Below are 25,714 nucleotides of genomic sequence, written 5' to 3'. Positions count from 1 at the left end.
AAAAAAATCAGAGTAAACTGAATGCACAACTAAATATGTAGCCTAGAAAGTTCACAAGATGTTTTGTGATTTATGAAGTCTGTGTTATACTTGAAACCACATTTATTTAATAGATAGGCTGGCACTTCACAGGATCATTAAATCTGCTTCAAATCTATCCAACGCCTTTGGGAAACATAAGGGATGCTCTGAATATAAACACAATTCCACTTTTCACCTTTTTCACTACTGTGTCAGCATAAAAGTAAAAAGTATTACACTCACCCAGAAGTTTTCCCTTTATAAAAAATGCTGTTGAAGATGAAGGAACTCCACAGTTTGTGCTAACCTAAGTACAGGAACTATTTTATATAGCAAAATAATTCAACAATGTAATTTATTTTTCTGGATATATCCTGAGGCTATCTGATTTTTTTTTTTTAAATAACACACACTTTCTTCCTCAGAAAGAGTAAAATCAAGGTGTCTATATTTAATATCACTTAGATAACAGATGCAAAAATATATAGATGGTATTCCTGCAAAAAAAGATATTTTTCCCATACAGAGCAAAGGAATATGTTACTATAAAAAGGAAGATAAATGACAGAATATGTTGTTTTCAGAAAAACTGGGGGGGGGTGGGACGGGCAAAAGTCTTAAGAATTTATTTTACGTATCAAAGAATAGAAATAATGAACATTTTTAGATTATTAATTATGTGATCTGAGCTCAAACCAACATTGGTTATTTTACTTACCATGCTGAATGTCTTTCATGTCTAAATGAAGGCTCGACATTAGTATACCAACAGCTTGAGATCTTTTGTTACTTAGCAGCTTGACAACCTGCCAAAAGAAACCCAACTATTAGTATTAATCTTTAGAAAAATATGCAAGATATTTCAAGTTACTAGCAACAAATTCAAGAACTAGTACCTTGTGGTCTATATACATTTAAAAATGAGTAATTTTATTATTTCTTAAGTTTTGTACTGTTGCATAAATCTATTACAAGTGTTAGTAACTATGTCACCGAGTTGAGACTGAATGCCAGTAGAGTCACTAGACAAGTTCCTCTCAACTTCCTCCTTAATTAGGATGCTCTCACTCAACTTCACACTGATGTTACAGTGTGTGAAACAGGCTATATAAAAAAAATTCCAACTGTGTCCATCTTAGAGCTGCTTTCATTTCCAAAACTACACAATGATTTCCATCTTTCATGTAAGCTAAAACTGTTGAGAATTTGTATTTTATTTGAATATTTGACTTAGTGGCACCAAGGTGATTGTTATTTAAAAAGCAATATAACCATGTACATATTGGGATTTTCCTTGCTCACTTTTTGGCAATACATAAGGTTCAGAAACTTCTTCATTTATAAAATAAACAAACAAACAAAATATCAAGCCATCAAAACATCTTTCTTTAGGGCTATTAAAATTAGCCACTAAAATGCACTTTCTTTCTTATTTGCATTGCATGCAAAAGGCAAGTAATTCACAGACTGTCTTCCACACAACTCCAAGCTGCCTGAATTCAGCTTACAGTGAATTTTATACCATTGGTACAAGAAGAAAGTAATGCCAGGAAACCACCCTTATCTGCAAACCAGTGTGATTCTAGATGAAGTATTTTTTGGTGCAACAATTACAGAAAAAGTTAATGTTTAATCTACTCAGGTTGCTGAGCTTAAACACACTTAAGATAACTCTTGTGAATCACTTGGAGGGAAGAAGAAAAGCCAGATAGCTAGAACTGTAAGTTCAATTTCTTTTTTACATTGCAGTCAGTACATCATGTTTTGAGTTACATAGCTCCTAACTTAGCATCAAGGTTCTGTATCACCTAGGGCCCCACTGGCAAAATAATCTATAAAGTAATTAGTAAAAATGAGTTTAGAAAAAGTAGAATCAAGTTTGCCAGAGTAAAGAACATCATGATCCAATCCACATCTTAAAAAAACCCCCAAAATATAAAAGTACCCACAAGATGTTTACCCTGTGGCCAACTTGGATTCATAACCCAGATCTGTGCCACTGGGACTGCTTAGGAAAGAAAACTTGACAAACTCATGGTGCTTGTATTCCTGGTTTCCTGAGGATTTGGATGGCTGGCCAATATTTTTTTTAATTTTCTTTTTTTTTCCCCTCAAACCTTCATAACCAGTAGTTAGAACAGTATTTCATCTTCTTTTCTTCATAGGTTCCTAAGTAGTTACTGTGAAGTGAAAATACAGCTTTCTGCTCATGCATTGGAAAAACATCAGCACCAGAAAGCATGGATGTTATAGCAACTGCTCACAAGGATAAAGACCTAAATTCAGGGCTCATCTGGAGTAAGTGTGTGCATTTCTTGTCACTCATATTCTGCAAAAATGAAGTCAAAATTGAATTGATGCAGGTTACTATGTCAGCCAAAAGTGAAACCAAACAAAAGAAGAAAGCAGACTAAAGCTTTGTGAAGTGGTCTCCCCAAAAACAATGTTAAAACTACATTCAGGTGTGAATGTGCCCACAATATAATCTTTCCAAAAGAAACGGAATTACACTGTTCCCTTGGAGGCCCCAAGAGCAAGGATGATCTGGAGCATGTTCTTGGGACTCTCCAACTTCTTATGGTGTCATCACCCATATACATTTATCTGCTTCAAATTGTAAAATCCCTATTTTTACTTGCTACCAACAATCTAAAGCACAGAAAGGTACCAAGATCTACAAATACAGCAAGAGGATCAACACTAGAGAACAAAGAAACAATGTAATTGTCTTGTTATTGTGCAGACTGGAAGAGGATTTCTGAGTTGGCATGATTCCCATTAGTGCTACAGGGCCAGATTTAGCAGCCCAGTAAATCCCTTTAAGTCTTGTGCTCCCAAAGGAATCTGGCCTACAAGTTAGGAGGAAGAAGCAGCTGATTAAGCAAAAGGTGTGTGAGCCTATGGAGAGGAGAATAAGGATTTATTGAATGTCACATTTTGTGAGTTATCAGAGGTGTGAGGTGGGGGGGGAGGTAGATGCACTGACCCTGTGAAGAATAGTTTTGCTGCCAAAACTCTGAACCATGACATTGAAAGAGTACCCAACAGCATGACTGTCAGGTGAATGGGTGCAGAATAGCAACAGATAAAGCATTTTTATGAGCAGCTACCAGTTTTGCCTGTCTTTACTTAAAATGTAACCTTTATGTCAACTTTTATACTAATCTCTATTATGCATTTCTTTCCCATTTCAGTCAATTGCATTAATACTATCATTTCCTCCAGTAGAATGGTTGTAACAATACAAGGCTAATTCAGAAAATATGAATATTAGCATAAATGCCTAAAGCAATTCCCACATTTAAAAATAAAACAATAAAATAAATCAGCTGCACAGTCTGGGCCTACAGGCTACAGACAAGTGACGCCATTTAAGGGCGGAACAACAAAAGTTTGATAAATCCAATCTCTACAGGATCTAAAACCTGGGACACAATTCACAGCTCTTTTTAGTTTGCATTTTGAACTCTGCTTTAAACAATTATTTTATTTTTTTTCCCCAAATAATTAAAAAGGAAGCTAGAGATATTATCTGCAGCACGAAGTCTAGGACAAACTTTCTAATTGTTGAGTGGTCCTCATTGTTACACAGTAAACAAACTACATGCCAAATTTGTTTCTGATTGTTTAATACAAGCAAAACCAGACAAAGCTGTTTAGTGAAAGGTAATTCAAGACACATGTTTTATGAGAACCCCGAAGAAAAAAATACAGCGATTCCCTTTCTCCAGAATAATATTTAGTTAATGCATGGAATTTTGCAATGATTCTTGCACTCTGGTTCTGATTTTGACTGCCAGCATTAAGCTAAATTCTCCCAAGGCTCTCCCTGGATAAAGAAATCCTACTGTACATTACAAAACATTACATGCAGGGAACTCCAATGTACCAAGGCCTATAGCTTGTATCTGTTGCAGAGAGCATGTAGTAACCACCAAGTTCTAAACAAGATGTTAAGGGACAGGATCAAAGCAGGAATGCAGTCACCTTCTCACTAGGTATTGCGGTAACAAATCTTTTCTACAGATTCAAGTGTATTCCAGTGAAAAATTGGCAGTCACAGAACAGGACTCATCATATCTTTTCCATATCTATTCTCAACAACTTATAGATGTGATAGAATAATATTAAGCAGCAGCAGCATCTAAAGCACGCTGTTACATCAGCAATACCTTTCAGTGCTTGTGAGGATACACAAACAAAATGGAGAAACCCACTGAGTTCCTAAGTCACAAAATGAGTTTCCAGGATTACCAGATACCAAATATGTTTGGTTTTAAGTTTGTAAATATATATGATTCAAAGAAAAGAAATTAGGAAAGAAATAAGATTGAAAAATGTGTGTGGTTGATGGAGAATATCAATGTGGGAAGCCTGAACAGGTAGAGGTATTTGATACAGAGATGCAGCCAGGTAAAACTGTGATTGAAACAAAGAGAACTTTGTAGATTGTTACAAAAAAAATACTATAATAAAAATAAATAATAAAAAAGAGATCATATCCACACAGCATTTAATACCATACTTCTTAAAAGGAAAATAACTGATATTTTATTTAATTTCATAAAGTACTAAAGGACATTATTTTTTTGCTTTAAAATAATGTATCAGTCAAATCCTCTAAAATTCCTGTCTGTGGGGGTAGCTGAACCCCAACTATATTTCAAAAGAATACATAAAATTGCAGCAAATGATTGTGCCATTAGCAGAGGTAATAGTTCAATAAGTGTGGTACAGAAAGCTGCTTGAAGCAGTGCCTCCACTGTTTGCAGGGGGAATAAACACTCATTTTCAGAACATTAGTTTTCTCTGTTATTCCTTGTTAATGAATAAACATGAATAAACTTTTATTTGTTGACTCAATATGGCATTTACATTGTGTACCAATTATTTTATCTTGTATTTTATTTCTAGGGGTATTTGTTACCATGCCTTCTTTATGACCAATTTAAAAATTCAAAAACGCTAAGCATATTAACTGAAGAGTTTGTTCGCATCTAAGGCTTTTGAAACAAAATAAAATATAGTAAATAAAGTATTTATCTTTTGGGCTGGGAGGGAACTTTAAAATCTTAATACCAATAGAGTAATAGTGTCTTTTCCATATCATAATATCTTTAACATTTTTATTTTGTTTGCATGATAGATTACAATCACATGGTCTGCTCTTGAGAAGCTCATGGCAGTTATGTGCATATTCTTTAAAAAAAAGCACAAAAAATAAAAAAAACCAACAACAACAATTTAAAAAACACCAAACAGAGGATTATCAGTAACTAAATAGTTAGGAAAAGAATCTCTACAAGTCAGCTGAGCTCCATATGCTTATTGTGCCGACACTGGCATCAAGAGTTTCTAATTATGCACGATTTTTCCACTGAATCCATTCAGTCCACACTGGTCAACATTCAACTTGCAAGCACATTTTAAATATTGCATTTACAATCATTCTTGAGTATGTGTTCTTAATCTTGAAACTGTCCCTTTTCTTCCTGCTTTACTAATTACATGTTTCTAAGTGCTGCAACAACTGACAAAACCCATTTTTTACTCAGGTAACAGCATAGTTTCCTAAGTTATCATTATTAATTGTACTAATTCTACACATAGGATCCTGAAAAAAATGCTGCACAACCATGTAACCAAAACTAGCATTGCAACTACCTGGCACAGCTGAACAAGACACTTCAAGAAAGTTTTCACTCTTTGCTTAGTTTATGCACCCTAAGTTTGACAAAATTCACGGTTTCTGAAAGCAATATCCAAGCCAAGAAAACCCCAGGCTTACAAGTTCTGAGAGAAACTTCTTTAGACAGAATAAGTAGATGACAGAGAAACAGACCTATTATGCTCTATATTTCCACCTCTTCTGTTCTTAACTCCCTGCCTAGTTACCCATCTTTCCTCTTGACCTCTGTTTTCCAACCTGTCAGTATAAGATTAGGAAAATATTTCCAACTATACCTGAGGTCTCTCCTGAGGAACAGGAAGTGAGATACAGCCTGTAGAGTGGCAAAATATGAGAAGCCCCTTACACAACTAGCAAGATATGTATCTGATAAAACTTTTCCATATTTCAAGTCTATGAAACTCTGTGGACATGAACAAAACCAGACTTTTTTTTCTGTCTTAACACTAGCAAAAGGAAGGAGACACCCAAGGGAGGGGAGGGGGATGGAGGAGGGGGCATAGGGAGGGAAAGGGAAGCCAACCCAACAAAACTCACAGCCTAAAGAGCTAAATTTTGGCAAAGCTATAACAACAGTGACTTATAATGAAAGCCAGACCACTTTAATAGGTAGCAATGGCAGCTCCACCTATAATAGAGCCCGTAAAGGACTTTGAAGATTTAGTAGGCATTCTCACGGAGTGAGCTTGCACACATTTACAGCAGCTGAGAATTTGACATTTACATATTAACAGAACAAAATAAATCACAGCTTTTGCCGTAGCACCAAACGAGGGACAGTAAGAATGAAATCAGCTGCATTCATAAATAAATATTAACACTTGATTTTTTCTGTCTCTTTGAAGTTTCAGAATGGCCTTCGTTCATTGTTAGATGCAATAGTGATTTTTTTTTTAATATTGATTTATATTGTAGCACTTTCTTTGCAGATTAACATGTCAAGAAAAAAAAAACAAAACCAAAACCTATTAGAACAAATACTCAAGGTAAGGTGAAATTAATTAAGTCATTAACTTAAAAAAACCCAAATGGCCACAACAATAGAGGTGTTTTTACCACTTTAAAAAGGGTCACCATTTATAAATAATTATAGTGTGCATATCTATACACATACACAGGCAAATACATGATATGATCAATGACATATAACATAAATAGCTCTGTGTGTAGAAAAACAGAGTACTATAAAATAATTAACCTTTCACCTATTAAGACATTCCAAAACTATCAAATCTTTCTTCAGATTAGCTAAAATTTCTGTCCCCATCCCCCCGCCATGTGGCCTCTTCCGTAAATACATTTTTCTTTTGGCTTACAATAAAAACATTGTTTTATTCAAATCAGATGTTTACATAGAGTACCAAATACTTGATGCATTTGAAAGTTCTCCGAGTATTTTTTCCTGACTACTATTGCCAGGGTTGTTAGTACTTGAAATACAATCAATCCAAGCAATACATCCGCTCAGCACAGCCACACATCAATGCAAGGAGGAAAACCAATTGCCAGACTAGAACATTTCTGGAAAGCAGCAGAGCTTTGTGGGCCCTGGTTCTGTTCTGTACAATACTCCTTCAGAGCTCAACAGGTGACAGAATACATCTGCTTTCCATAACACGTCCCTGTAAAAATCACTCCAGAAACACCATTTGTAAGATCTTTACAATAGCCGTAACTATCATGGAAGCTGTGTAAGTCAGCAACCACTTAAACAGCACTTGGTTCTTTCTATAAAAACATCCTTGTGAAATTACAGCCGTGCTTTCCCCAAATAACTGTTTCTTCTTCTAAATACGGATGGACTTCATTATCCAAGTGTTTACTGTGGCATAAATGAAGAGAATTTTAAAAATGAAGGCCTGCATTCCAAATTGCTGAGAGGGCATACATAGAATATATTTGTGAAGCTGTTCTACTTCATTTGTCTCATGTTTATGCTACAAAAAGCCCAAAGTGTGCTTTATCTGCATACACAAAGCATTTAACTTGACATCTGCAAAAAAAAGATAACTCCAATTATAATTCTAATGAAAATCTGTGATTATCTCTGTTTGTTTGATCTTTTCTCCCCCCCACCCCCCGATAATACAGTTCAACAAATCCGACTTCTCCATTAGGCAATTTCTCTCTATCTTGGAGAACAGTACATTTGTTTGATCACCAGAGGAAGAGAAATACACAGGGGATTCTTTTATGCCAATTTAGGTAGCCCACAGGAATGTTCCTTCTAGATGACAGCACCTACTTAGGTTACCTTAAACTTCTGTGTGGAAACTTCTGTCATAAACAACTCGTTCTTTTCAAAGGAGTTAAGAACAATCTGTCATTTTAATTTAATTTTATCTACATTTTGTTTATTTAATGACACCATACGTAAATTTTTAGGCATTGCAAGAAAAATAAATACTCATAGTATTCAAATCCACATCTCATGTTTATTCAGAATCACTGTCTTTGACCTATTGTTTACATCACAGAATTAAATAGTTGTTATTTCTACTCTGCTTAGATATTTGCCTCACCAAACCACATGAAATGTGAAGGGATCAGCAGTCCCTGGGCAAAGCATCAGGTATACCTTTGCACTCCTTTTTTTAATTAAAAGGCTATCATACTAAGTTAGTTAAGAATAACCATGAAAGAGGGCTTTTTCTAGAAGGAGGGAAGAGGAATAGAGGTCTTGCACTTCAGAGATTTATTGCAGGACAGCAAGGTAGAGTAGCACCCTATTACCTTTACTCCCACCCCAGTTACTCCAGCCTGGTACATACAGCACACAGGTACATGGTGCACAGCTACACGAGTGTGGATGCACTGTGCTTCCTATTGGTCCAGATAAGGGTTTAATCCAACAATCCAACACCTTGGGATAATCATCCTAACTTCCCTGCTAGTTCTCTTGACTGCAGCATGTTGCCAGCACAGCAAAGAGCACCTGAAATTTTCTGTTGTTGACCAAAGTAGGTCTGTGGGGGCAAGACTTCCAGAATTACAAGGCTGAACAATCATATTCAAAGATAAAATCTACCACATGGAGATTCTGGCCCCAATGAACAAGGAATTTAAAAAAAAAAAAAAAATTAATCTCATATAGTATTAACTTGTATGTTAAAAGATGACTGATAGAACAGCCTCATCTTGAAATAAGCACAGGATCAGGCAGATGAGATAGAACAAGAACTTTAACTGCTGTTAAGGATTCTACATATAAAAGTTTACTTGCAAATTATCATAACACAACTTTTCTTTCACACACATACCAAGACTACAGCTCCCTAGTCATAGAAATATTCAGTTTCAATTCTCTTACTTCAGTGTAAATCCCTCCTATTTTATTTTATTGTACACCATTACATTTTAAGAAACCAGTTTGATTAAAGTTGGATTTTTCCAATTATGCTTGCCATTTATGTACACATAAAGTTCATATCACTATATATAAAAATAACACAAACTGAGAACTATTATGATTGATATAAAATTAAGACTTGGATTCTTCTTTCTCTGAAGACATAATTTATATGCAACTCATTTAATTTATAAAAGTACTCAGATTTATATAACTCATTGCATATGTGCAATAATTTTCAAAGAGCCATAGATGCAAATTATTTTAGTTTTATTTTTGTTAATTTTAAGTGGATAGAACAGATATTTTTTAAAGAAAATACATACCTTTAAAGTAATGAATATAAAAAATATTTAGTCTTTAACACTTACAGCTTTGAAACCCATCCTACATTCTCTCCTTTTCTTATATGTCTATGTAGTGTACACAAATATGATCATTTCACAACAGGCAAAATTCAACTCAGCTGCATGCAAAATTCTATCCTTATGTAAAAAAAAAAAAATCTAAAGAGATCTGAAATTAAATGAGTACTCACTTGTTTAGTCTTTGTTTTTGTAATGGTGTCCGAAATGGGTTTCTTCCTCTCTTTAACAGCTGTTTTAGAAAACAGTTCTTCAAACTCATGATAATCTATGGAAGGCTCTTCAATTTTTTCCCACACAAGTGAAGCACTAGAATCTCTAAAGTTAAGCAAAAGACCTATGTAGGGCAACGTCAAACTAAATAAGGTCATAAATGGAGGAATGAAGGAATAATAAATAGCAGCAATTTAAAAAGTTGTTGCCTAACTTTTACTGATAGAATTTTGACAAAATTTACTCTTGATTCTCCCCATACTTCTTTGTTTGCTTCTTTGTTCACACACAACAATGATCAGGTTAATTTACATTCACCCAGTTTTCATACATAGGAATATGAATAGACAGTGTGGAAACTATCAAACATACAGACACAAAGAGAAGTAGAAATAGAGAGTTATCTGCAGATTGCCTGTGTGACAGTGCCAAGAACTTCAAAAGAAAGTAGAAATTAATCATTAAATAACAGCAGAAAGTTTTTACAGTCAGTATTTGGAGACATAAAGATTAATATGGAAAATCTTTTTCATGACCAGGAATGATTTTTTACAAACAAACAAACAAAAAGCATCTACACCCAAAAATTAGAATATCAAAGTCATATAAAAGTAGGGACTACACAAACAGCTGCCATGTAAATAAGGTGCCATCTATATCTTCCTGCTGAATATACAAGGTGAAAAAAAGGATTTCTAGTCACAGGAGAAAGAAAAGAAGAGGATAAAATGCATTCAGTGTATACTCTAAAGGGGAAACACTACCAAAACTATCAAGCTGCTCCAGAGAGCATCCATATCTATCCTGAAAGTTGTGGGGAAGAAGAAACATGACATTAAAAAAACAAAACACCAAACACCAAACAACAATACATCTCACAGAACATATCATTATATTTAATTTCACCCAGTCACCCCTGGATCTCTGATCAACACATGATATATAACCCCAAAGGACAGCTGGAAATCCTGCCTTGACAGAGCTTTCATGTGAAAATAATGTTACTCAGATTTTGTGCATTTTAAACCAAACAGGCATTGTATTTGCACTGCTAAATTAAATAAATAAATAAAATCTTGTTTGCACTGAGGTTCTCTAGAAGACCTGCCTAGCAGCCAATAAAGACTTTTGTTTATAAGATACAACACTATCAGGACAGCCATACCACCACTCTCTTCACAGCTCCATGACTTACCTTTTGCTGTGGAGCTGAATTCTTGTCCAGTAAAGAGGCTTCATTGGCCGAGAAGGTTCAATCACATGTTTCCTGCTCCCTTTCTCCTGGTTCATCCCCATTGCAAATAAACCAGATGGTAATGGAGGAGGAAGAAACCCACAAACTTGTGGGACTGCTGGGTGGGTACTGGCCTGGGCTGGTGCTGGAAGGGGTGGTGCTCCTCCAGGCAAAGGTGGTGGTGCTGGAGGTGGCATCCCCAGCCCAGGCAATGGGGGAGGTGGTGGTGGGACACCAGCCCCAGGTAGAGGTGGTGGAGGAGGAGGGACACCAGCCCCAGGTAGAGGTGGTGGAGGAGGAGGGACACCAGCCCCAGGTAGAGGTGGTGGGGGAGGGATACCAGCACCAGGCAGAGGTGGTGGAGGAGGGACACAAGCCCCAGGCAGAGGTGGTGGAGGAGGGACACCAGCCCCAGGGAGAGGTGGTGGAGGAGGGGGGACACCAGCACCAGGCAGAGGTGGTGGAGGAGGGGGGACACCAGCACCAGGCAGAGGTGGTGGAGGAGGGGGGACACCTGCACCAGGCAGAGGTGGTGGTAGAGGAGGAGGTGGAGGGATGCTCCCTCCAGGCAGAGGTGGAGGAGGAGGTGGCAGACCTGCTCCAGGCAGAGGTGGAGGTGGGGGTGGAATTCCCAAGCCAGACAGAGGAGGAGGTGGGGGAGGGACACCAGCCCCAGGTAAAGGTGGTGGTGGAGGGGGAGTTGAGATGCCCCAACTGGGCAAAGGGGTGGGGACTCCTACTCCTGGCAAAGGTGGTGGTGGAGGTGGTGGTGGGACTCCAGCACATGGGAGAGAAGGGGCTGGAGGCAGCATCGTTATCCCGACACTTGGTAAAGGTGGAGGAGGAGGGGGTGGTGGCATGCCTGACAAAGAGTGGTCCAGGTGTGGCACTGCTGAGCCAGCAGAAATAGGTAGTCCTGAGCTAGGAAGGGGTGGTGGGGGTGGAACTCCTGCCATGGACATAGGAGTGGCAAGGGAAAGGCCAGGAGCTCCAGGCAGAGGAGTAGTTGGTTCATTGACTGGCTGTGACGGGGGAATGCTACACATGGGCTCTGAGGGCAAAGAAGGAGGATGTTCACTACAAGTCACATTTATGGTACTTAGGGGCTGATGGGAAGATGGCACTTCAGTTTCTCCTTCAAATGCAGAAGACAAATTAACTTTGGGTTCTGGAAGAGGTGACTGGGGCATCTGTACTGATTGACTTGCATCCAGCGGCACCGAAATTAGCTTGGGTGACAGAATTAAGGAGATTTCAGAACAAAACGTGGGCTGTAGTTCTAGAGATGGCAATTTCTCAGTTGATCCTTCACCTTTGCCCCCTTCTAAGTGTGGGGGTGGGGGTGGCTGTGGCAGTGCATTGGCTGAAGGCATTGTGCGAGTTAAATACTCCTCAATTGGTGATGTTTGTACAGATCTTGCTTGTGAAGCAGTCCTGGGTACAGTCTCCCCTCCGTTTGTTTGAAGAGTCACACAGACAGGGTGTGTGTGCTCCTTCTCCTGCTCTCTCCCATCAGTCTGTACCTCTGCAGCAGGGAACTGTTTCTCTAGTTCTGCAATTTTGGTCCTCAGATCCTCAATAGTTTGCTCAAGTTGCTGAATGACACTGGCGCGCTCCTCGGATTTCACCTCCAAATCACCCTTTGAAAGAAAATAAATATATAATAAGCACAAAATCAACAACATTCTTCATTGTATAAAAGAAATAGATTTAGATCAAGAATACTAATATTCCAGATGTTCAAAAATAAGCTAGTAATAAGAAACCTTGAAAAAGTGAGATATAATTTTGTCTAGCTACATCTTACAGTTGAAGAACACAGTTTAAGAAAATTATTTACTTCAGCATGAAATTACCTTCATCAGAATGAGCATATTTGGATTCTGGTTGTATCTGGCAAACCCCAGAATTAGCAGACACACCTATCTCCCCCTCACCACCCTGGTCAAGAAAACAACCAGCCACTCAACACAAGTACCTCAAGCCTTTGTGTACCCATGGATATGTAGGCATGGTGGTGGGAAGGGCACTGCATTACTTTGATGCTGTTAACTGAAAAGATGTTATTTCCTCCAGGGGATGTACTGTGCATAACAGACTCAACATGCTACTGACCACTGGGTTTCAATATACACCTTAATGATACAATGCAGTTCAGGAATGCAGAACACAACAAATGTGCACTTTTTGAACACAGCTAATCTCAAAACAGAGTAATTATGCTTTTCTCCAGCCAGCAAGCTTGGGAAGGAAAAGAAGTAAGGCAAAACTAAGTAAGAACTTTCTTTCCACCAAAAAAGTGAGATTTCTTTCTCAAGTGACAGACTGTGTCTGCCATATTAGAAAACCTTTCCTGTCTTTAATGGTTATTCTATGTGACAGTTTCCACAGCATCTGATCCTTCCTGCTGTAGACTTATAAGAACCCTTAACTTTAAATGGCACAGTAATTCCTATGACTTTAAATAAATACCAGAAACAAACTGTGATAAATTTAATAAAGTATCTACTTTTATCAAAAGGTGCTAAACAACACAACCTAGTTCAAAAACAGCCATTTATGCTTGTTCAGGAAAGTTTAACATGAGGCAGAAGAACAGACATAACTTTACAACACAAAATCTTTTAATAAAGAACTTATTTTTCTAGCTGCATATATTTATTTTTCAGTACTCTTTTACCCCTTTTCTTTACATTTGGAGTATAGGTCAGCACTTTAAACATTTAGTTGAATTAAGTTTGTCCTGCAATAGGTTTCCCAAGTGGTTTCAGCAAAGGAGTTATTTAGAGCATTCTATTTCCTTTTGTAAAACAAACTTCACAGATGAGACTGTAGGCTTACTTCACAGGAAATATTTCAAATACTGAAAACTTACAGGTCTTGTAAGAAAACCTACAAATAATTTTACAAAACCTGATATACTAATTGTCTTGATTTGTTTCAGGAAGATGACGATTTTCATCTCATCCTTTGACACATGAAACATTTTAAAACCATTTTTCTTTCTGGAAAATGAAGTTCTAACTTCCAGCTGTGTAATATTAATGAAATATACGTTTATTAACATTTAGAAAATTGTTTCAGCACAGAATTGGTTTTCAAATATACAATTTCAATTTTGTCTTTATCTTAGAGTTTCCCAGCTGTCTGTAAGCAGTTACAGAAGCAAACCAGCAGCTACTGCATTTTGAAGGACCTTGAACAAAACTCAGAAACCCCTATGGTCTTTGAAGCTTGTGGAATGGCAGTTTACACCAAAAGTTATAATTTATAACTCAGTCTCCCTGACAAATCTGAAGAGAAATATAAAACAGAGAAAGGGACATCAAAAAGATTTTTCAATGAATAGTGAAGAAATAAACACTGAACATGTTAATAAACAGTTTTGTAAGAAGGAAAAAAGGCTTAAAAAGACATTTCCATTACAGAGCACTGATGGTGCTTCAATATACTGTTTCCTTGAATAACTCAATAATTTGGAGCCACAAAGGTTTTGTTGAAGAACTTCAGTATAAAGGAGATAGAGAATATTGTATTGCCTCCCTTTATTTCACCTGCTCTTATTCACTTCCCAGTCACCTGCAAATACAACAAGGGCTATGAATTCTTCAAAAGGGAACATCATCAAAGAAAGTGTGTTTCTAGGATTATTAAGGCCACACACCATTTTTCAGTTGAGAACAAATCCAGTTTCCTCAGACTGTAGCTCTTCTAAACTGGCATTTTAGAGTGTAAGAACACTCCACCAAAGATTTTATGACAGATACTGCTTTCTGGTGCTATCTGAACTGGAAAATTTATGCCTGTCACAAGCAAAATGAAGCCAACAGGATCAAACACAGTAATAAATTGTTTTTAAGAGATTTGCCTTAACAGCAGCAGATCTCAGAACAGTTTGCTGTTTTATAAAATTTCTTTACTTAGGAGATTGCATTCAACTTTTCACAAGAAAAGGAGGTAATCTTTGAATCCTGCAATTCTGCCTGAACTACAGGAAAAATCTAGAATTCACTGGTTTACAAGATAATTTCTCCTGCAAACTATTTCTTTTAAGAGAAATATTTTTTATAGTTTTAAAAAATGGCCAATAAAGTGAGATGATAAAGTAATTCAGACAAGAAATAAAAATGCATTGATAATTTAAAGTTACTTTTTACCCCATGCTTCAAGAAACAATTTTCCTGCTCTTCTTGAGACACTGCCTTTCATACATCCTGGTGATTTGCTACTGTGTTATTACCCAAGAATCACCAATATAACCAGGTTTTCACAGAAAAGGCATATTATGAGCAAACAAAACTTAGCTGTGAAGCAATTATTCAGAGGTAACTGCAAACTTGAAATTTAATTTGATTTAGAAAACAAAGAAACCAAGAAACAATAGAAAGCCTTGGTGTTTATATGCTTTGGTAATTAATTTTTAAGAAAGAAATCTTTTTTATTTTGACTTTTAAGATGCTCTCTTAGTATTTTAATTAGTTCCCTGCCTTTTCCCTAGCATGCAGTTTAAAGACTTCCTCTAGATCAGAAAGGGCTGTTTAAAACAAACATAAGCCACAGTGAGTTTCCACTATTCTCAACAAGGAAGAAAATTTAAAATGTATATGAAGCCAAATCAGAAATGAAAATTAGACAGTTTTCTTAGAAGCATAAGCAAGGGGAGACTTAATTTTTCACACATGGAAAAGATGGTCAAAAGCTGTTGACGAGAACCAGAAGACCCAGATAAAAAATACACATAATGAAAAAAGGTTCATTTTTAATCCAAAGGACAATTCCACAGCAGAAACCTACGGGTTTTAAAAGACTTATGAGGGAACTCTCTCTTGCCTAGAGTTCTTACCCAGGACCCAGGTACTGTGGAACAGTCTTCTTTCTGTAAAGAAAGAAAGAAAGGTGGAAGCTTAAGCCTTGCTTTATCCAGGTGACTTGAGTGTGAAAGATGTCATCAGGTGAAAAATTCCAGAGGTGCATGGCTATAGGATGGAGCCCAGCATTCCTTTAACATGTTGTACATGTTCCACTTTCAGTCAGTGGGATGCTCAGTCTGGAACTGCTGGACTGACTGATGGGCTTGGGTGTGTGTACAGCTGTACAAATGACCTGGGAATATTGGTTTTACCATACACAGGTTTCACACTTGGATCTGCACATGTACCAAAAGCCTGTACATTACATCCAATTCATTCCAATCCTCTCATGTTTTCCATATGTGCACATCAGATGTCCAGCATAAAGCTGATCTACATAGATATAAGAAACCCAGGATCTTCAAATGTGTTAAAGCTCAGATTACAGCTACTTTCTCTACTGTGTCTGATTGTCCTAATCTGGCAGACAAGTGACCCAAACTACACACCCTCTATACCTGAATTTCTAAGCAGAAAATACTCCACACATCTGTGAAATTTTTTCATAGCCTCTATGAATACACACACACATATATGTGTATTCATATTATATGTTTATCTACATCTACCTAAACTTGCAATCACTTATATACTTTATGAACAGCCATTATGTCTGTCTTTTTCTTCTGAAAATAAACATAATGGTGATTTGGGAATATTTTAAAAATAAGCCCATATTACAGTGTAGTTTTAGAAGTTAATGCCTTATACCATTACAAGCCAACAAGCTGCATCAGCAGTTTGATCATTTTTCAGCAATTTGTCAGTATCATGGAATTTCCTCTCTGGATGAAATTCATATGTAGATGATAGGATTATATGTCTGTCTGTTTTTTCTTTTTCCAAAACACCACCAATTTAGTTTTTCTACATCAGAATTCATGATGTAGTCTATGCTGCTACCTGATTGCAACCATGCACAGGGAATAGAAGAATAAACAGGAATAAGATAGCTAAACAAAGGACCTCTCGGGACTTGCAATAAGTCCATGCTTGGTGGTACAAACAGTACCCAGTTACTTGGAATTATGTTCTTTCCAACTGCTCCGTTAATAAATTCCTCTTTTCTATGTGCAGTTAAAAACTTTTGAGTCCATAGGTTCACTCAGTGGCACAAAGTAGTGCCACAGCAAGAATTTAATTCAGAGAAACATCATCTCTCTTCAGCTTTCTCTTTTAAACTTTATTTTCAAAGTTGTGGCTTCAAATGCAGAAAAACCTTAAGAAAAGCAGACAAAACAGGGGCTTTCAGTGCTATAGCTATTGTCAAATGAGAATTACTGATGGGCACTAGATTTGCATTCAAACAAAATAGCATTCAACTACTTAATTCTCACATTTCACTTAATCACATAACAGTCATGGTTGGAAAGGACCTCAGAGATGATCACTGACTCCCACCACACACACACACAACAAGCAAAAAACCCAAATCCTTACATCTCAGGCTCTAGAGCCTGCCCTGAAGTGCCACCTTAGAGCCCATTCCAGAATTTTAGTTTTACAGTAATAGAAGCTGAGTATAAAGCAAACTTGCCAACAGCAGAGAACTACTGAAGGAGTAGAATCAGTATTAGATGCCAGTTTCTTTCTCAGACTACGAGATCAAATCTTTTTTTGAGAAGCTTTTGTTTGTTTTGTTTTTTTTTACTCTAAGTGCATATATGGGGATGAAAAAGGTAAATTTTCTCAATAGTTTAAGATTTACTCCATGTTTCTTCCTACAAATATAAGAAAACAAAATGCACAACTCAAGACTGATTTTTCTCTTATTAAGTTGTATGACTCTTAACTGAGCTGAAATACAACCTTAGGTTATCCACAAGTTCTGCCACAATAGGAATTTGAAAAATTTTTGTAGACTACAGACAAAACTAGATAAATTAAAATCTCACAGAACCACTGGCTACCCTAGGAGCTACACAGCAGTCTAGTATAATTACTGCTGTCTTGCATAATATTACTTTTAGCCTGCACAAATAGCATTTTTCTGCATGACTGCCCAGAAAGTTTCTGACATGTATTATTTATTAGAAAAAAACCAACACAAAGCCAAACAACCACCCCCCCCCCAAAAAAAAAAACCAACCCAAAAAACCAACCGAAAAAAAAAAAAAAAAACCCACGTCCCATGTCCTGAAGGTTTCTTTCAAGGTATATACGAAATATTATATGGGAAACAATAAAGCAGTAAGCAAAGAAGTCTACAGAAAGGCTTTACCCCTCCATAAAGTTTCACTTAATACAGAAACTCTTTTAACTGCTCTGTCACTTACCCAGTGTAAAATAAGTATGTAAATGAGAATGAGCATAGAAAGAGAGGAAAAAAAAAAGTTCAACTTTTAAAATATAACCTTATTTTACTTATTTCTGTTGTCTTTTTTAGATGTTCTACTGTTTATCTCAGAGAAACTCAGAGAATAGCATTAGTTGCATTCAGGGTCTTTCAGCAGATGAAGAGATAACTAAAACCTGGCCACCTATACTAGCAATTAGGAAAAGCAGATACCTCAAGAGTCACAGATTTCCCTAAAACTTGGGAAAAAAACAGTTTTAGATTTATTTTCTTTTCAATATTTAGGCATTTTATTGACATAACTATCACATGATGAATCACTTCCTCTGTTCTACCACTTGCTTTTTTTCCTAAAGTATTTTAGCTATAAGATTTGAGAAGATTTTATGTATCCAGGCCAAGACAACTCTCTCATTCTCTTAAAACTATATAACCATATACTAAAATTATACAAGTCTTTATGCTAGAAATAGTAGTAAGGATTCTACTGTTCAAGATGTGAACACTGGCAATCTAAATTTGACTTAGAATGCCTATAATTTCTTTTCTTAATGGTCCAATACCAGAGAACTAAGAAGGTAATGATGTTCCAGGTCAGCTTTCTCACATCATGACAAGCAACTGTCCAGAGTATGATCCTTCCTACACAGTACTTGCCCTTTTATCCAAGAGTTCAGCCAGACCACAAAACAGGACATTCACATGTTGCTTTTGTTTCAGACTTCCAGCAGGCAATAAGCAGCAAAAAATTCTCCACAGTAAGAATAAATCTTTGGAGAAAGGGATAAATGGTCCTCACTACCCTGAAATATGAGCCTACTACTCATGATAGCAAGAGATGGGAAGAATGGAATCAGTCTTCTCATGTGCCCATGAACATGATGAAAGTAGAGGCCAGCCAGCTCTATGACCTTGAGAGTGCTATATTAAAAGTATTTTTTTATCACAATCAACAAATCAAAGATGAGCTTTACAATTTGAGAAGAATGTCACAAGAAGACATTTTCTTTCAATGACCAGGTATTCTGTGGAAATTTTATGGCATGTGCATCTGTATGAGTGCATATACAGATATGCACATACAAACACACAAGAACATATATACACACTTTTTCCTCTTGTCTTGTATTTAATAGGATTTCATCTGCTCTCTTCAATTTCTGTGGAGGTCACTTAAGAAAATTGTGGAAGAATGGTGAATATGTAAAATATTCTATGGTATCCAAATATAGCATGGTGCCATTAAAGACACAAAGGCTCTGTTTTCACTTCACTCTAAAAAGTAAGGAGAATTTCATATAGAAATAATCAAGCTTCCAACTTTAACCAAATGTTGAGAGAAAGGCAGTTTGTAGCTTTTCACCTGAAATAGGATTTAAGTTTTTGAGCATTTAGGATTTACCATAATTTAAATTAGTATTTTAACAATTAAAAAATATAGCTCTGCTATATGTTTTTCTCTGACCAGGAATGAACAGATGAAACGAATCCTCTCTGAATTATCCATTTTTGTGTGAAAAGTATTTGAGGAGTCAGAGAAAATAGAAGACAACCTAAAATTACTTTTTTGAATATGCATATGCCTATCATATATTTCTAGTCAGTACTCCCTCAGAGAAGTAGCAGTTCTCTGCTAATATTTTACAAGAAACTCACTGTAAATGGGAGAGAAAAAAACATCAGTGCTCAAAATAACACAGACAGAAAAGTGTTGTATCCTATATAATAATTCACCTTTCAGTAAGAAGAGCACATTGAAGCCAAGGATTTTAAGTACCAACAGTAATTCTAGCTAAAATAAATAACAGGTTTCTTAGTTTTACTCTCATTTCTCCTTGTTTTCCCTTCAATGACAGAAGAAAGGCAAGTTTGTAAATGCTAAGTCAACTTCCACTGCATAGAATCTTCAAGAACACTGTGACAGTGTTTTTATTGCCTGAACTTTACAGTTTGTACTATTTCAAAGAAACCTAAAATGACAAAAAGTCTGTGTAAATGTGTCTAAGTATAAAGCATAGACTGAGTGGAAAATGCAGAATGCTAACTAAAATTACTAGATGTGAAATTTATATTCTGCTCTAGCACATTCTCATAAAAGGCTGTAGTGCAGAAATTGTCAAACCAGATGAATACAATTCCACCAGAAGTTTCTGGAGAATTTTAAGCAACACTTACATGTACACAGTATTTGATGTAGGTGCAACTCACAGGAAATGTAAGTCCTTTTATAACACACGTTTTAATCTCTTTAAGCTGTTATCAAAACAACACATCAGAAACACAGCAAGACTTATCACTGTAGCACTGCCTAGGCAAAGCAGGAAGTGCATAATATTAATACCACATCCTCATCCCTGGAGACAAGCAAAACACTGAGAAAAACCCAACAAAGAATCTCAGTCAGCCTTGCTTGAGGGAGGGTGCTGATGGGGAAGGGATTGGACAGCATGACCTCCAAATGTCTATTCAGTCCCAAATTATTCTATGATTTTTATGCCATTTCAGTGCTATAACTGAGGTAGCATGCCACATGTCAAAGAGGAAAAAACCAGCCAAACAAAAAACCATCACAAAACAAAGGGCCTTTCAAATTTAAACGAGCGTATAAATAAAAAGTTCATCTTGACATTAACATCAAGAACACTGTTCAGAACAAAAGTAGTTTTCCTCTCACTATGGCCAGAAGGAAGAGTGCAAAAATGAACTATTGTCACTCCACTGAAAATTATACCAATGTATTGTTCCTTTTAAAGCAGCAAACACTGCCTTCAAGCAAAACAACGGAAGTTCAAGTATTGTGAAGTCTGGATATAATACAAAATACTAACATTTGTTCAGAGAATTAACTGCTTTTATTTTTCTACCATACACGCTTGGAATATTATGCTTCTTTATTTCATTTAATTTAAACACAGATTCTATTATTTATATTCTGTGTATATCAAATAATTGATAAAAATTGTCATATGCAATATTATACTTAATACTTTTTTAAAATCTCTCTCTCTCAGCAGAAATAAATGGAAAAGGTTCATAACTGTGGTTGAAGAAACTAATTTCATACCCATCATAAAAAATGACCTCATATTTAAATTACTATAATTCAGCAGAAAAAATATTAAGTAATCACTACAAAGACAGTCATCCAGATATCTTGTAGGCTGAATTAAATGTGTTTCCCTCACTTGTTTAAAAAATCCCCAAACCTTAACAGTGGCAGAACAGAACTTTCTAAACATTTAATGTTACGGGATTTTTGTTGTTATTTTTAAGACAGTTTTATTGTCTTTGAGAAATGCAACTTTGGCCAGATTAAACACAGTAAATGTAGGAACGTTTCACAGGCAAAATTTATCAACAATCAGAAAGCCACCAATTCATCACTAAAAAACAAAACAAAACCAAAAAACAAACCAAACAAAAACCAAAAACCAAACCAAAAAGACAAGTTAATATTCTCACTATAGGACATCTGCAGGGTACCCACCAGGAATGTCTGAAGTGCCTTGCAAACTCTATTCAAAAAGACTTAGCTGCCATCTAGTGGCTGAGGAGGCGATGTCTTTAAGATGCCTGGCTCTAATTAAACTCTTCCCCAGTTCCGAATATTTCTATTTGCATCCTCATCTTTTCTTCACTAAGAAATCCCAGAATTATTAGTAGACAGTGTTTGAATCACAAAGTTCAGATAATAGTCATATAGGAAGAAGAACAGACTGGAGCAGATGATCTCTGTTTAAATTATAGTGAGATGCCAACTCAGAAGACCTAAGTTTAATTAATTAATTTACAGTCGTAGAACATGCAAAATCTATTAGTGCTTATCAGATTTTCAGAAAACAAATTAAAAAAACTCGAAAGTTGAAGCATCTTTAAACTGAAGAGTTCTAACACTAACTGTTAAAGTCAGCTTTCCATGAATAAAAATGGAAACTTTTGTATAAGAACTGTATTTCATCACCATAAAAAGATGGGATACCTCATCTGTACTTATGTCCTGGAGCGAAGCTGAACAGAAGTCAAACTCTCCTTTACTGACAAAACAAAATGCTCTGCATTTCAGCAGCTCCTATGACCCCACCAGTAAAGTCTTGCCAGATGTCTATCATCTCATTTCACACAAACTTTGTTTCCTTTCTGTTCATTTTTGATAAAGAATAACTTTTTCTCAAGGCTGTTAAGCGAACACTATCTGCCTACTTATGCTTCCTTGTATGCTAAATCCTTAGCTGATTTAAGCTAAGATATCCCAATTCTACCACTTCACATTGGACTTCTGTTAGAATACAAATTTCTGTGCATCACTATATTTTTGCACAAAAAACCAAAACCAATTCATACTTCTTTAATTTTTTTAGAATTTTTGCATGGTTTTTTGGTGTCTGGAGTATGCTGGACTGATGTGTCCGATGTTGCAGGAAGTTTACATTGGATACAATTCTCCTTAAAACCATGTTTTAAATTCTATTTCCCAGGACAGGAATCATCAGTTAGCTGTTGTATTTACTTTGAAAAATGAAATAGGTTCATTCTTGACTACCATGTGATTCATAAATAAAAGTTCCAAAAGAGTTTCATGCTCTTCATGCCACTTTCATGCTCTTTTCTTTCTTTCTTCTGTGAGACAACTGACTATAGTAAATCCTCTTGAATACATCATATACTTTTGTTGTTCATTTTTACCCAAATGTATATCTTTAGCAATCATCCTTTCACAGGAAAAGAATTATCTTAGAAGAACTGTTCAGGGACAGTTTGAAGATGGAGTCTCTAAATTAGGACATTGAATTTTTTTTCTTTTTCCCCTCACTAAAGTTCAGCCTAACAAAGCTTTCTCTGTTCATACAAGAAGACTTAGCAGACATCATTGCTCCTCTTTGGCATTACAAAACCAGGATTTGAAATGGCTGCCATTTTTTATTTTTCCTGTTTACCAATTCTCACACTAAAACAAGTACAGCTCCTAGCTCCCACTTTTTAATTACAAGTTTTAGAAATTTTTGACTAAAATAGCAGTTTAAAAAGCTTTAGAAAATTATGCCAAAAATTACAAAGATTATGTCTAGCATGGTAAAGATAAGGAAATGGATTGGATATATTAAAAATCTTCAGATGGCAAGAAAGTATAGAATTCAGGCTCTGCTACTTGTGTTTTTAATTTAGGATATTCTGAATCTTTTTATTAGGTGTTTATCATAAGCAAGACAATTTATTGGCATCATAATATATTTGCATTTTTTATATGTCAATATCAACCATCTTCAATTATTTTGATAGCATTTAGAAAAAAGTCTTTCCCGGGGGTGGGAGAGGGAAGTAGCCTGTAAGTAGACTTAGTTGATCAGTTTGAAATTTCACATTAGGGTTTCCTTCCTCTGTCGAGTGTTGAAAGAGTAAATATAAATAAAGTGGTTAACTTCAGCCAATACTTGCTTTCTTCAGAAAGAAGAAATAGGTAGATAAAGTAGAAGAAAAGAAAGAAAAAAGAGGCTACATCTCTAATAGAAACATTTCATAGGATTCCATCACTTAAAAAAAATACAAGTAGCACCAAGATTTGTCTGATTGCAGCAAAGGGCTTACCCACAAGTTAAAAAAAAGTTAATCTCATCATTCTACTTTCTAGATGTTTTTATAGATAGATATAGATAAATATTGATAGGTAGAACACTGTAAAACACTCCTCAAACCAAACTTCCACTCTGATTTTGAAAGCAAACCAAAATGAGGATGACCTAATATAAAAAAAACTCAATGATTTTCTGCAAGAGAGGTGGTTATGCATTCAAAACTGTTACTTCTGCTCTTCACTGGTGAGTGGTACACAATGGAAGAAGTTCACATTACTGTCACAGTTCAGCACTCAGCAAGTGGGATGGGAAACTTACAACACTAGCAAATGCAGTTCTGCAATTGGAAAACATGATAGGCTAGTGAATAATTAATATCAAAAAAATGAAACAAAAAACAACCCTAACCTGAAGTAAATGGTGGGGTTTTTTAAGCAATCACACATTGCTCTAATGTTGCTGGTAAAACTTCATTCTCAAAGCAAAATAATCAGTTGGTTTTATGTAAAGTACCTACACATTCATGAACTTATTTCCATTCCTTACATTTCAGATAAAGTGTTTTTTTTTAATACAGGTATTCTTGTGTAATGAATTAAAATCAGACAGATTTAATATGTTTCTGACATGGAATGCCTTTCTAGAAGTATAAGAAAAAGGCTTTTTTTACATGAAATACTGTAAAGAACTGCTACTAGAACTTGGGTGGCTGAAATATTAAAATAGGGTGGGACAAATATATTTTAGTTTAAACTGAAAATATTCCAATGTAGAATAATTTTGTGATATTGTTTTAATTACTGGGGTCTAGTTTTTTTAATGTTCTTAAGCAGAAGAATTTAGGTAACTGATTAGAAGAACCCCTCTAGTGTTTGGTAAGACAAGAGCCATGAAGGTAACCACAATTTTTCCTTCCTTTTCACAACTTTCACAATAGTTATTTGATAAAATCTGAAGTTCTTCAGCTCCACCAAACTGCACCACATTTAAAGCAGAACATAACATGAATGATGACATAAAAAAATTCAGACTATTTTTATGCTGAACAAGCTCAACGTTCAAGCCAGACTACATCTCCACTGCAGCAATATTGTGTCATCTCCTTTTGAAGCCCAGCATGGCACTCTAAAAGTGTTCACCTACTCATTATAAGCTTCAGTGGAGAAATAAAAATCTCCACCTCTGTTATTTACACAAACTTTTGTAGATTATGTAACCAGATTTTTGACAGCTCTTCCTTAGTATAGCCATTAGAACTCCAGAACCAAGTGTTAACTTACTTTTGAGTGAAGTGAACAATAACAATTTTATAAAAATCACTGTAGGCAGGCAGGAACCTTGACTCTCCATAGCCAGGCACACTATGGAGTTTGTGAGTATTTTGAATTAAAAATTTGGAATCAAAACCGCATTTCTGAATATTTCCATTTAGAACATACAATCAAAAATTTTGGCAAAAAGTCCTAAAGTACTGTCTTTTTCCAGTCTTTTTACAAAACAGTAGACAAAACACTTCTGTTAGAAGCCTACCTGTACCTGCTGAACATCATCTATGCCTCGTGTCTCTGTTTCTTGGGCAGTAGATTTCAACTCTGAATTTGGAAAAAAAAACATACAGAGTTTAAATATGTTATATAAATAAAATATCATCGCTCTTTCAAAATACATATTACAGATTTCATGAAAATAAAACTTTAAGTGCTCTACATTCCAAATTATCCATCTAAAAATAAATTAACAGGTTGCATGTGTAAACAAGGCCAGACTGATCTCAGTTTGCCATGTATTTGTTATTATTCAGCACTGTTATTATCTTAAAAGTGTAGAACAGAGAACTTGAAAGAAGTCCATTTTGATTGTCAAAACTTCTGACTTGAAGTTAATGGTTTCTTGTGGCTCTATTATACACATTCTGTAGAAGGCCAAGGAAAAGTTCTCTGCTTGTTCTTCCAATCTGTTCTCATTAAGAAGTCTTTCTGTCCTTACAGCCTAGAGATTGCGTCAGTTCACAAAAGGGCAAAAGAACCTGTGAGCAGGATGGTGACAGCTCTGCTGTCTTTTTCATAA

General features: G+C 35.9%; 1 protein-coding gene across 1 annotated transcript in view; it reads right to left on the bottom strand.

Annotated features, from left to right (window-relative positions):
- FMN2 (formin 2) overlaps positions 1-25,714 on the bottom strand; it is a 145,468-nt gene that overhangs the window by 85,013 nt on the left and 34,741 nt on the right. Inside the window, exons 4-9 of the mRNA XM_030447789.1 lie at positions 25,514-25,519; positions 25,178-25,237; positions 11,364-12,511; positions 10,833-11,207; positions 9,598-9,742; positions 740-827 (exon numbers count right to left, since the gene is read on the bottom strand). Of these exons, the coding sequence (XP_030303649.1) occupies positions 740-827; positions 9,598-9,742; positions 10,833-11,207; positions 11,364-12,511; positions 25,178-25,237; positions 25,514-25,519 (1,822 nt within the window). The remainder of the gene's footprint in view (positions 1-739; positions 828-9,597; positions 9,743-10,832; positions 11,208-11,363; positions 12,512-25,177; positions 25,238-25,513; positions 25,520-25,714) is intronic.

Source organism: Calypte anna, chromosome 3, assembly GCF_003957555.1.
Source record: "Calypte anna isolate BGI_N300 chromosome 3, bCalAnn1_v1.p, whole genome shotgun sequence".
NCBI classification, from domain to species: Eukaryota; Metazoa; Chordata; class Aves; order Apodiformes; family Trochilidae; genus Calypte; species Calypte anna.
Note: the sequence above shows the minus strand (reverse complement) of the source record. Positions and strands in the feature narration are given on the sequence as shown.